We start from the raw sequence: 12,615 nt of genomic DNA on the forward strand, positions 1-12,615 counted from the left end.
CATGTGCTGACCACCAGGGGGCGTGCTGGAACATGGTGGGCGTAGGCAGCAGAGTGAGAAGCATGGCGGGCATCGGCCATGGCCAACAGTGGAGTAGGTGAGCAGGGGCACCAGACCAAGGTGGGGTCCTAGTTGCTGATATCAGGACAAGCCTCTGGTGGTTACTAAAAATCTTTGCTCCCAAGCGCCATGGTCCTACCCAGCGCTCCCACCTGCTGCTGGTGCCAGAGTCCCCACTTGTACCCACTGCCAGTGCCGGAGCCACCATTCACACTCTCTGCCGGTGCCGGTCCTGCTCACACCCGCTGCCAGTGCCCAGCACAGATCCTGATCTCTCGGTGCCATCAGCAGGTGCAAGTAGGGGCTGCCAGTCCTGATTGCCCGAGGACTTCTCCACCTCCCCCTGATCCCGAGGGGTGATCAGGGCAGCAGCTGTTGCTGGCACCCGCTGCTGATGCTGCCCCAATCACTCCTCACCACAGTGGGAAGGGCCAGGCGGGGATGTGGAGGATGGGACGAAACCTGCCCCTGTGCCCAACACAGCCTCACGGCCCACAGTTCCTTTCAAGGTGCATGAATTGGGGGCCCTAGTTTATATAAATCAACCAAAAATGTGTGGGATTGATAGGTGGAACTGAGTGAGGTATGGGTTTATACGGATGCCAAGCGCAGGCTGTCAGAACCTGAGAAGGGCAAAGAGGACATCCTACAGGGCAGACGGCCAGGATTGGGTAGGCATGCAATACACACAGGAAACCAATGTGGTGTCAAAGCCTCAACAGTATAGAAGGGCATCCATGCAGTGGGGAGGGACTTGCAGTGACCTAGCATCAAGTCAGAAAGTGCTTAGGGTGAAGAAAGACATCAATGCTGAGGGAATCCCAGTGGCATCACAGGATTCAGCTGAGCAGGCCAGGTGTCCATGTGAGGAGGGGAGAGCAGCGGGCTGTCACAGAGGTGAAGGCCTTCACAGGCAGGGTGCCTGGCATAAGGTGTGGAATGGCTGAGCCAGGCTGAGGTGGAGGGTGTGGGGTGGGGCGTGCTGAAAATAATGGAGTTAGGTTCCGCAGAGAAGGAAATTACAAACATGAAAAGGGAGGAAGTCAGAATGAGCCCTGTGGAATCTAATTGAAAGTAGAGCTACTGAGAGGAATTCATGGTTTTTCATTACATGTGGATACGTATTTAATGTGACAGAAATTACATATTTAAATATTAATTTAAATGTTTTATGTCTAGATTGCAAACTTTTTTTAAAATGTATTTTATTGATTTTGTACAGAGAGGAAGTGAGAGGGATAGAGAGTTAGAAACATCGATGAGAGAGAGTTATCGATCAGTTGCCTCTTGCACACCCCCTATAAGGGATATGCCGGCAACCAAGGTACATGCCCTTGACCAGAATCGAACCCGGGACCTTTCAGTCCCCAAGCCGACGCTCTATCCATTGAGCCAAACCGGTTTCGGCTAGATTGCAAACACTTTTATAAGTAAGATCGAGTTGGTACTATGAATTACATATTTCTGTATATTTGACGTTATCAGACGTGGCTGTAGACATGTGCACGTGTTGTGAATAGTTCCCAGCTCTCTTTGGGAGCCTTAGGTCCTGTTTGCAATGAGCACATCCATCGCCAAACCTGCAGCGGCTGAGAACCTGGCTCCCGGCCGGGCGGGGGCGGTGAGCCGGGAGGTCTGTGCGGAGAAACGCTCAGGTGACGGTCACGTCCAAGGACAAGGAGCGGCTAACAGCCAAGTCTGGGGTTTTCCAGCATCAAAGCGTGAGGATGGGTGATCGCCAGACAGTGTAACCAAACGTGAGTTCCTGCTGAGGAGGAAGAGACAGCTGCAAGCTTAAGGAGAACACTTCCCGCACCTCAGAGAAGAGGAGCAGTCCGGCCCCGGCTGACCAGTTCACCGGGTGAGGACTGACCCCGGGCATCGGACGTCCGGCGGTGAGGAGAGGAGACGGGAGGGGCCCGGGCGCCCGGCGGCCGCGGGGACCGCTCCGCGGCGGGGTTCGGGCGCAGCGGGGCCGCGGGAGGGCGGACAGATCCCGCCTCCAGGTCATTAACAGAGCATCCCGGGAGGATTAAAGTAAGGGCACCCAGGCCGCCACCGCCCCCCGCCCCGCCACAGGGCCTCCCCTCCCCGCAGCCCTTCCTCGCAGGCAGGGGGCCGGGGGCCGGGGGGGCGGGAGCCCGGGGGCCGGGGGGCGGGGGCGGGGGTGGGGACCCGGGGGCCGGGGGGCCGGGGGCCGGGGGGCCGGGGGGCCCAAGAGGCGGGGGGCCGGGAGCCGGGGACCGGGGAGCCCGGAGGGCCCGGGGGGCCGGGGGCCGGGGGGGGGGCGGGAGCCCGGGGGCCGGGGGGCGGGGGCGGGGGGCGGGGGTGGGGACCCGGGGGCCGGAGGGGCGGGGGACGGGGGGACGGGGGGCCCAAGAGGCGGGAGGCCGGGAGGCGGGGAGCGGTGGCGGGAGCCGGGGGCCGGGGGGCCGGGGGCCGGGGGGCGGGAGTTGGGGGGTTCGGGGGCGGGGCTGGGAGGCGGCGCCGCCGGGGACGGGCGGAAGTGGACGCGGGGACTTCCGGCGGCAGAGGACGGCAGCGGGAATGGCGACCAAGAGCCTGGCGCGGTACGCGGAGGGCGGGGCGGGGAGCTGGGGACGCGGGGGGCTCCGGGGCCGGGGGCCGCGGGGCAGGAGGGTCACCGGTCCCCATGCCCCCAGGCGGCTCGGGCTGATCCGGACCCGGGCCCGGGGCGCTGCGGGCGGGACGGCGGCGGGCGGCAGACGCGGTAAGTAGCGGCTGGTCCCCCGGTGACGGGGACCCCCCCTTTGCCTTCGGTGACGGGGGGGGGACCCCTCCTTTGCCTTCGGTGACGGGGACCCCCCTTTGCCTTCGGTGACGGGCACCCCCCTTTGCCTTCGGTGATGGGGACCCCCCTTTGCCTTCGGTGACGGGCACCCCCCTTTGCCTTCGCAGAGCAGCCCTTCGCCTACCTGATGGTCCTGGACTTCGAGGCCACGTGCTGGGCGGGTGGGGAGCGCGCCCGGAGCCCGGAGATCAGTGAGTGCGCGTGTGTGGATATCATTGAGTGCATGTGTGTGGAGATCAGTGCTTGTGCGCACGTGTGGAGATCGGTGAGTGCACGTGTGTGGAGATTGGTGAGTGTGCACGTGTGGAGATCAGTGAGTGTGCACACGTATGGAGATCAATGAGTGTGCACGTGTGGAGATCAGTGAGTGTGCACGTGTATGGAGATCAGTGAGTGCATGTGGAGATCAGTGAGTGTGCATGTGTATGGAGATCAGTGAGTGCATGTGTGTGGAGATCATTGAGTGCACATGTGTGGAGATCGGTGAGTGTGCACCTGTGGAGATCAGTGAGTGTGCACACGTGTGGAGATCAGTGAGTGCACGTGTATGGAGATCAGTGAGTGTACATGTATGGAGATCAGTGAGTGTGCACGTGTGTGTGTGCAAGCAGGCAGTGTAAAGTGTGTGCGTGCACAGCACACAGGCCCACGGGAAAGAACAGGACGGCTGGGAACTAGTATTTACTGTAAACCCGACTTCCCCCAAAAAGGGGGTGCAAAACCCTAATGCCGGGACGTGTCACCATCCAGAATGTTTTCGGGGGCGTCAGAGTGATCTGGGTGGTGAACATGTAATACAGACAGTGTCCGATAGAGTTGTGTGTCTGAAATCTGTGTGATTCTGTGAGCCAATGACATTTTAAAAATTAGGAAAAAATAATCGTTTTAGGATTGCATTCAAAATCTAAATTGCATAGAAACTGGAAGAAAAAAAAACCTTTGCAAAAAGGAATAAGTACGTTTTTACTTCCATATGGCTTTTAAATATATATATATATATATATATATATATATATATATATATATTTTTATTTTTTTTTAATTGATTTTTAGCAGAGAGGAAGGGAGAGAGATAGTTAGAAATGTCGATGAGAGAGAAACATCGGCCAGCTGCCTCCTGCACACCGCCCCACCAGGGATGTGCCCGCAACCAATGTATATGCCCCCGACCAGAATCGAACCTGGGACCCTTCAGTCCGCAGACCGAGCCAAACCGGCTTCAGCTTCCATATGGCTTTTAATGGAGAAAATATATTTGAATTTTAAGTACATACTCAACTTTAATATTTTGAAATTCTTTGGCATAACTTTATAACCATTACATCACATTGTTTTGGTCATTTTAGTATGTTTTTACTGAAACAGTAATTTATTAAGTGTCAAATGGTGATTCTTTCACGTAGTTGAATTTCCAGCAGTGTTGATGAGCACATCTACTGGAGAGATTGAATCTGAATTCCATGCTTACGTTCAGCCTCAGGAACATCCAATTCTTTCTGACTTTTGCATGGAGCTGACAGGCATAAAGCAGGTATGCCCTTCCTCACTTCCCTTCTTACTGCCCAGCCCCCAGACAATAAACAAGCAGGTATGATGCAAATATTAAAATTCAGAAGTCAGTTCCAAAAAGAAAATAAAACCTATATACCATTTGGAGCTAGGTTTATTTAGTATTAGAAAAAAATAATGTCCCCTCCAGAAGGCCATTAGAATCTTTAAAAATTAGAATAGTGTGGTAAAAACGAATATCAAATCTATTTTATGGAAATTAAATACATTGAATTTCTGGTGGTCTAGATTATTTTTTTTATTTTTTTTTTATTAAATTATTATCTGTGTACATATTTTATGGTGGTCTAGATAATTATTTTTCTGGGCAATTTAGATTGGTAACCGAATTTTCTTACTTTACAGAGTTCTAATCATTAAATTAGCTCTTCCCCATGTGTTACAACACATTTCCACTAGGTGAATTCTTTGTCATATGCCCCACAGTGCTAACTACCCGCTATGTGTTCAGTAATTGTGAAGTGTGATTGTGAACTCAGATTTTGTGATTGTTCAGGCTCAAGTTGATGAAGGGGTCCCTCTGAAGATTTGCTTATCGCAGTTCTGTAAGTGGATTCAGAAGATTCAGCAACAGAAGAAAATTACTTTTGCTACTGGAGTTTCAGATCTACCTACCTCAGAAGTAAAATTGTGTGCATTTGTTACTTGGTCAGGTAAAAAAAGTTTGTAGCATCACTCTTACATAATATGTAACTATCTAGTAAGAATTATACTTGTTAACCTCTGGGCCAAGGAAAGAGATCCAAGTGCCCAATAGAAAAGTAAATTTATTCATATTTTTTAAATTACCATTCTGAATGCCTAAAAACTTTAAGCCTTAACTTTAAGAATCTTGATTGTTCCTCTGAATCCAGGTAAAGATTATTTAGTGAAATCTCTTATCATGCTATTTTATACAATCTTGAATAAAAAGAGTCCTTGTTCACCTCATATCCTTTGCTTTTTTTTTTTTTTTTTTAAATATATTTTTATTGATTTTAGAGAGGAAGGGAGAGGGAGAGAGAAACATCAATGATGAAAGAGAATGATTGATCAGCTGCCTCCTGCACGTCCCCTACTGGGGATCAAGCCCACAACCCAGGCATATACTCTTGGCCGGAATCGAACCCGGCACCCTTTTATTTCACACTAATGTTGACATTAACGAAAAAACGGGCCATTTAAAGTAGATTTTTTTGTATGCCTATGATACAGCCTTGCCATTAATAGAATGATAGCAGTGGTGTGTTGTTGCTGCTTAGCAGTAATAGGTGTACTTGGTTTCTGGTTGCTATGTTTAGTTTCTCTAATACATGAATATTCTCTTAGAATGTTAAAAGCAGATAACCTCCATATAGGCCTTATAATTTCACATCTTACTCTTTCTGAAATATTCAGTATGTCTTATTGGATATGTAATAAATCATTTTGAAGCATAGTTACCAATCTTAATTTCTTAACAGTTATGTAAAGTGAATAATTGTTAGATATTAACAAGGCAATTAAATCTTACTATTATATACCAACTATGTTACTATTATAATATATTAAATCTTACTATTATATACTAACTATATTACTATTCTCACATATATACACACATACTAGAGGCCTGATGCACAAATTTGTGCACGGGGGGGGGTGAGGGGGGGGGGTCTGGCCACCAACCCCAATGGGGTGGGGCCCATCAGGTCAGACCAGCAGGGGAGAGAGGCCGTGGGAGGTTGGCTGGCCCGCCATGCCCTCCATTGCGGTGGGGGAGGCTGATTGGGGGTTGGGCTGGTTGGCTGCTGCAGTGAGCTTCATAGCTACCAGTCCTTCCAGTTGTTCTGGTTGTTCCGCCTTTCTGGTCACTAGGCTTTTATATATATAAAATGTGATTCTAAATCTTACTATTTTATATCATTTTTCAGCACTTTATTTATAAATGATGATAGCATAAAAAGTGCGGGCATCATTGCTTTGTTCTTTTTCAATATACTTAATGCAGACTGGGACTTGGGTGTTTGCCTGGAGTATGAGTGTAAAAGAAAACAGCTGTTTAAGCCTGTGTTCCTAAATTCTTGGATTGATCTCAGAGTAACTTACAAGGTAAGGGTCAAAGTTTCATTTTCCTTCTTTTGAAAAATGATTAAACTTTATTCTACACATAGGTATGGATTTCTACAAATAAAATATTTTCTTTTGAAACATTCACATAAATACATTTCTTATAGCCTGTAAAGACAATGTAACAAAAATAAGCAATTCAAATTTAGAACTACCCTCTTCCAAATAATAATCATTTTCTTACACGTCTCCATTTATTTATTAGGTTTTCTATAGGAGAAAACCAAAAGGACTGAGGGGCGCCTTGCAGGAGGTGGGGATCGAATTCTTGGGACGGGAACATTCTGGTTAGTATAAACTGAAAATCATTTTATTATGTAAGTAATTTTTTTTTATAAAGTCTGTTATGTGAATCTCATTTTTTGTGTCACTAATAAGGAATATCCTTCTAATCTATACAATTTAAATTATTTCTAAGACAAATGTAAGATAAAGATTGCCATCTAGTGGCTGTCCAGTTGCTAAAAAAGAATGAAAAGAATTAGCCAACAAATGGAATTAAATGCCCAAATAATACAATGGAGTAGTGGGAAACTAAGCAAAACTCACAAACCATGGTCCCTCAGAGTCTTGGTCACATTGTTGTGAGCTGTCTGACAAATGTCCCCTCTTCCTGGTAAATGTGGGAGACCCTGTCTTCCGTTGGCAAGGCGACCGCAGCTCTCCGCAGACCCACTTATCCTGATCAAAACCAGTCGAAGGTCATAAAACTAACAGTCCCATTTCCACTTAAGTGGTGGGTGTTGCTGTATTTCTTTTTAGTGATAGTGTTTGATGTTTGTTTCCTCAGGATTGGATGATTCTCGGAACACTGCACTTCTTGCTTGGAAAATGATCAGGGATGGCTGCTTAATGAAAATTACCAGGTCCTTGAACAAGGTTGGTGGCACCAACTCCTTTATTCTGTCATGGCAAATTTCAGAAGTAATTGTAGGGTCGTTGAAACATAGACGTCATGAGTGTAATAATTTATGTCAGTCAATGATGGCATCTTTCTTTTTTTGTCATATCATGTGTACTAAAGAAATTCTGAATGCACAGTTGCTAAAGCTCTTGGATTTGTTTGTGGAATCATAGGTTCCCACTAAGAAGAATCCCAACATTTTGGGCAGAAATTTGAATACCAGTCAAGTTGAAGAAACATCAGCCTACAGCAGAAGCAGTCAGGGTCCCAGCACATGTGATAAGGAGCCTAAAAATACAATACTTTATCATGAAAACGTTCAAGTGAGGTCCGTTGGTATGAATTCCATGAAAGTAAACCAAGATGAGTTACAACCAAAGAGCAATTTAAAAGCGGGTCTTCACAGCGTCAGAAACTGTTTCTCTCTCTCCACTCCTCAGTCCTCTACCTCTCTGGGGCAGCTGCAGCGCCCTGGCGTCGGTGCGCCTGTGCAGAGGCAAATAAAAGGCGAACATCACGGATTTAATTCCAGATCAGGGGCTTCGGCAATGGGTTCCAATTTGGTGCTTGTTTCAACTACCATTCCGTCTGTCAATCATGTTTCTGATGTGGAGACGAGTTCAGCTCTTGACTGTTTGCCTGTGTTGACTGACTGGGAGGACGTAGCTTTACTGCCGGCATCTCGGCCTGAGCAAAATATAGATTACATGCCTCTCGTTAGTGGCTCAAACTTAGCTATTTCATTAAAGTCTGGAGAAAGGTTAGTGGTTCTAAAAGAGTCGGAATTGCTAAATTATGAGAACTTTGAAAGCACAGAAGAGACTCCTCAAAAACCTGAGATCTCCAAGTCCGTTGTGTATAAGAGTCCACATACTACTATTTATAATGTAAAAGAAGCCAAAGATCCACTATCAGATGTTTCTAACTTTAAATTACCTGAGTGCAAACGTTTGAACGGTGTTAAGGCCAGTATGTCTTACCCTTCAGTTCTGGGGGAATGTCTTCCAGGTGGTCCTAGAAGGAGTCCACCCAGCCCCCCGGGCTTCCCCCTCGCTACAAAGCAGCCCTTCACCATTCATGAAGAAAAGCCCACGGCACGTGACGGCTCCCCCGTGAGCTCTCGGCGCCTCTCTGCCCTCACTCCCACAGTTAACCTCCAGGAGCCTTGGAAGAGGGGGAAGGTGACACCTCCGTTATGCAAGTGTGGCCGGAGGTCTAAGAGACTCGTTGTTTCCAATAATGGACCCAACCATGGGAAAGTCTTCTACTGTTGTCCTATTGGGAAACACCAGGAAAACAGAAAGCGTTGTGGCTATTTCAAATGGGAACAAACACTTAAAAAGGAGAGGGCCAATAGCACGATTTGGTCTCATTCCTCAGGGGCACTCAACTCTAGTTCTCCAGAAACAAGCCATGTTTGTGACCAAAAGGTAAATGTTTCTACTAAAAATTCTTTGAGACTCAGACCTTCAATGAGGAATTGATGAACTTTATATCTAAACTATGTTTTTACTTTAGTGTGACTTCAGTGTAAAGAGAAAAGCATATAGGGCTACAGGTTACAAGAACAGCATTATCTGAGCACTTGGACTGTTACACACACACACACACACACACACACACCGAAAATAGAGAAACAAATTTCACAGACTTTTAATTTCAGTCACCAGCTATCTAACTTCTGTCTTTTATTCATGTATGAATCCTGATGGTTCCTTGAATTCCCAAACATGGGTAATCTTAAAATGCCTTACACTGTTTTATTTATATATTGGCATTTGCCAAATTTGTCATACTTTGAAGAACCACAAGTGAAATATTTTGTAAAGTGCATTTCTTAAATACTAGAGGCCCAGTGCACGGAATTTGTACACAATTAGGGTCCTTAGGCCTGGCCAATGATCAGGGCACATCAGGTTCCTGGCTTCCCCGCTTCTTCCTTCCCTCGCTCCCTTCCTGTCCCTCTGCTGCCCCTGGGTGTCTGCCGTGTTCTGCGCCGCTCCCTGCTGGTCAGCGCACATCATAGCGAGTGATCAAACTCCCGAGGGGACAATTTGCATATTAGCCTTTTATTATCTATACTAATAAGAGCCTAGGTGGTCCTCTCACCCTTACGTGATGCTTCATGTCATCACAAGATGGCCAGCAGGAGAGTGCAGTTGGGGGCCATTGGTCCAGCAGGGGAGCGCTTAGGGGGATGATCAGGCTAGCAGACAGAAGGGGCTAGAAGCTGATGAGGCAGGAGGGCAGGTGGTTAGGAGCCAGCAGTCCTGGATTGTGAGAGAGAAGTCCTACTGCTGGTTTAGGCCTGATTCCATCGGGCCAAAACTGACAGTTGGACATCCCCTAGGGCGGGGGTCCTCAAACTTTTTAAAGTGGGGGCCAGATCACGGTCCCTCAGAGAGCTGGAGGGCTGGACTATATGAACTACTAATTCCTACTGTAACACCTCGGCTGCGCTCACTGCCCAAAAAACCTGGCGGGCAGGATCAGACTCCCCTGGGGGCTGCATGTGGCCCGCGGGCCGTAGTTTGAAGACCCCTGCCCTAGGGGGTCCAGATTGGAGAGGGTGCAGGCCAGGCTGAGGGATACACCCCCCACCCCCATGCACAAATTTCATGCACTGGGCCTCTAGTCTACACTAAGAGAAAAATGCAAATTAACCCAACAAAGATGGCGGGTTAATTTGCATACACTGGCACAGAGCAGCAGGATGCTTGCGTTGTCGTCATGGGGACACATAGGCTTTCTGCACCACCCTGTCCGCTCCTGGCCTCTGGGCAGTGTGGGAAGGCAGAAAGGCAGCTCCTGCCAGAGTGAAGGCAGTGCTGGCAGCCATGGAAACAAAGGCCCATTCTTGCACAAATCTTCATTTGTGCATTGGACCACTAGTCTATATATAAAAACCCCTAATATGCAAATAGACCAAACAGCGGGACAACCGAACAACTGGTTGATATAATGTGCACTGACCACCAGAGGGGGCACACAGAACATGGCCACATCAGCTGTGGCAGGATGGTGGAGCAGGTGAGTGGGGGGTGCCAGTCGTCATCGGGTGAGCGTCAGGTGGTTACTGAAAATACTTCGCTCCCACACGGCATGGTCCCACCGGGTGCTTGCACCTGCTGCCGGCACCAGCCTCCTTGCACTGCTGCCAGCATCGGAGCCACCACTCACATCTGCTGCCAGTGCTGTCCATGGGTATGAGCAGCAGCTGTCAGCCCTGATCTCCCTCAGAGCTTCTCCCCTCCCCCTGCTCCTGAGGGGCGATCGGGGCTGGCAGCCGCCTCTCCCACCTGCTGCCGCACCAGAGCTGCCACTCGCACCCACAGCCGGTGCCTGGCGCAGTCCTGATTACTCCGCGCCAACAGCAGGTGAGAGCAGGGCTGTTGGTCTCTCCTGGTAGACGGGATCAGGAGACCCACCCCTGTGCCTACCGCCGCCTCACGGCCCACAGTTCCTTTCAAGGTGCAGGAATTCATGCACTGGGCCCCTAGTATAGGATAATATGGTATATGACATCTTTCTTTTATAGTTAAACCTTAAAACTAGTTTTGAACTATTTTAAGTTATTTGAATAAAAATATGACTAATAAAAATCCCTAAACTTTTTCAGGTCAATATTTCTACTTTGAGAATTATGGTAATTTGACTTTTTTGTGCTTCTAAAAACTTACAAGTTATTCAGTTTTGTTTCAATGCTTGAAGATTGGTTCTGGTTTGTATATTAGCATATTAGAAGAATTATTCAACTAAGATTTGAAAACTAACAGGTCAGAGATTTGATCCATAAACTGCTTCTATATTTTAGGTTTTAAAATTTCTCATCAATACAATAAAATATATATATTTTTAAAAATTCTCGACGCCGAGACCGGTTTGGCTCAATGGATAGAGCGTCGGCTTGGGGACTGAAGGGTCCCGGGTTCGATTCCGGTCAAGGGCATGTACCTTGGTTGCAGGCATATCCCCAGTAGGGGGTGTGCAAGAGGCAGCTGATTGATGACACTCTCTCATCGATGTTTCTAACTCTATCTCTCTCCCTTCCTCTCTGTACAAAATCAATAAAATATATTTTTTTAAAAAAATAAAAATAAAAAAATTCTCGTCAATAGATGGCATTCTTTTTGTATTATCAAGTTATAAGAACAATGACCCCAATGCAGAAGATTTATTATTTTATTTCAAAATTCAGCTGTTATAACCACAAGGTATTTAAAATCAGTAGTTTATAAGCATACCATCACATATCACTTCTTCATAATCTTGTGGTTTTTAGTCTTTGTTTTATGGATTCTGTGATAATTAATGGGACGGATTTAAATACTCTCCCATTCTTCCTCAACTCATTTCTTTTTATCTTCCCACTGATAGTCTTAGGCAACTCTTAAACAAATTCCACCTGTTGGTATCAAAGGAAGAAAATTAGCCCGGTGATTTTCATTTTTAGACAGAGTCAATTCTACGAACTCTAGGTGGAGACTAGGACACGCATTGGGATGAGGTTTTGGTAACACCGGAAAGGGAGAAAAGGAGAACTGTTGAGATTGCCCTTGGTATTTAATATTTTACTCCCGGGTCTGATGAGGAGCCAGATGACCCAACAAACCTGACTTAAGAGTTTCCTTTAATCTCATAGGTTCTGATTCTCACCCATGTCATTTGCTATAGTATGTGTGAGGAGAATGTTCATTAAAAAAGTAACTTAATTTTCCAGAACACTAAGCAAATATCAATTTGAATACCTCCCTTTCTAGGATATTTGTAAGGCGCTGTGTTTTTTACATGCTCCTGGATTTCTTTTTTTAGTTGTTCTTGGTCGTGTAAACAGAACAATAAAAGTCTTTACTACCTAAAATAAATATTTGAAACACCAATAAGATCAATTGTGTATTTTTTATGCTTTAGTGTGTCCTGTTTATCAGACTGGGATCTGAGTGCTCGGTGGAAGACCAAGATGTTTAACTGGGTTTGGTCCTGCCTCTGGGCTCGTCAGCCAGCCTCCGGTTCTGTATCTAATACTAGAGTTTCTGGGACCCCTGCTTTATAGTCAACACTGAACCTTCTCATCTAACTACATCTTGAACTCCACTTTGTTACCTGTCTCTGTTCTTGTCAAAAAGTTTCCTATTGCCCTGGCCAGTTTGGCTCAATGGATAGAGCATCGTCCTGTAGACCA

General features: G+C 47.1%; 1 protein-coding gene across 2 annotated transcripts; it reads left to right on the plus strand.

The window, feature by feature from the left end:
• The first annotated feature begins 2,529 nt into the window (after window positions 1-2,529).
• Window positions 2,530-12,331, plus strand: ERI2 (ERI1 exoribonuclease family member 2). 2 transcript variants are annotated; one of them, XM_084882727.1, is made up of 9 exons: window positions 2,530-2,630; window positions 2,724-2,791; window positions 2,980-3,063; window positions 4,276-4,403; window positions 4,938-5,094; window positions 6,411-6,511; window positions 6,735-6,816; window positions 7,320-7,408; window positions 7,607-12,331. In XM_084882727.1, exons 1-9 carry the CDS (start codon window positions 2,608-2,610, stop codon window positions 8,915-8,917), a joined length of 2,043 nt encoding a protein of 680 aa, XP_084738853.1. In that variant the 5' UTR covers window positions 2,530-2,607; the 3' UTR covers window positions 8,918-12,331. The 2 variants fall into 2 exon arrangements, with proteins under 2 accessions (XP_084738853.1, XP_084738854.1); XM_084882728.1 differs by having other exon boundaries at window positions 2,574-2,630; window positions 2,985-3,063.
• Window positions 12,332-12,615: the final 284 nt, after the last annotated feature.

Source organism: Pipistrellus hanaki (assembly GCF_964339955.1).
Source record: "Pipistrellus hanaki genome assembly, chromosome: 4".
NCBI classification, from domain to species: Eukaryota; Metazoa; Chordata; class Mammalia; order Chiroptera; family Vespertilionidae; genus Pipistrellus; species Pipistrellus hanaki.

Bases quoted from the DNA above. Each gene is read 5' to 3' on its own strand.
- ERI2 (XM_084882727.1), top strand. From the start codon at position 2,608: ATGGCGACCAAGAGCCTGGCGCG. The intron at 4,404-4,937 runs GTATGCCCTTCC...GTGATTGTTCAG, and splicing joins AGCTGACAGGCATAAAGCAG to GCTCAAGTTGATGAAGGGGT. The intron at 6,512-6,734 runs GTAAGGGTCAAA...TTTATTTATTAG, and splicing joins ATCTCAGAGTAACTTACAAG to GTTTTCTATAGGAGAAAACC.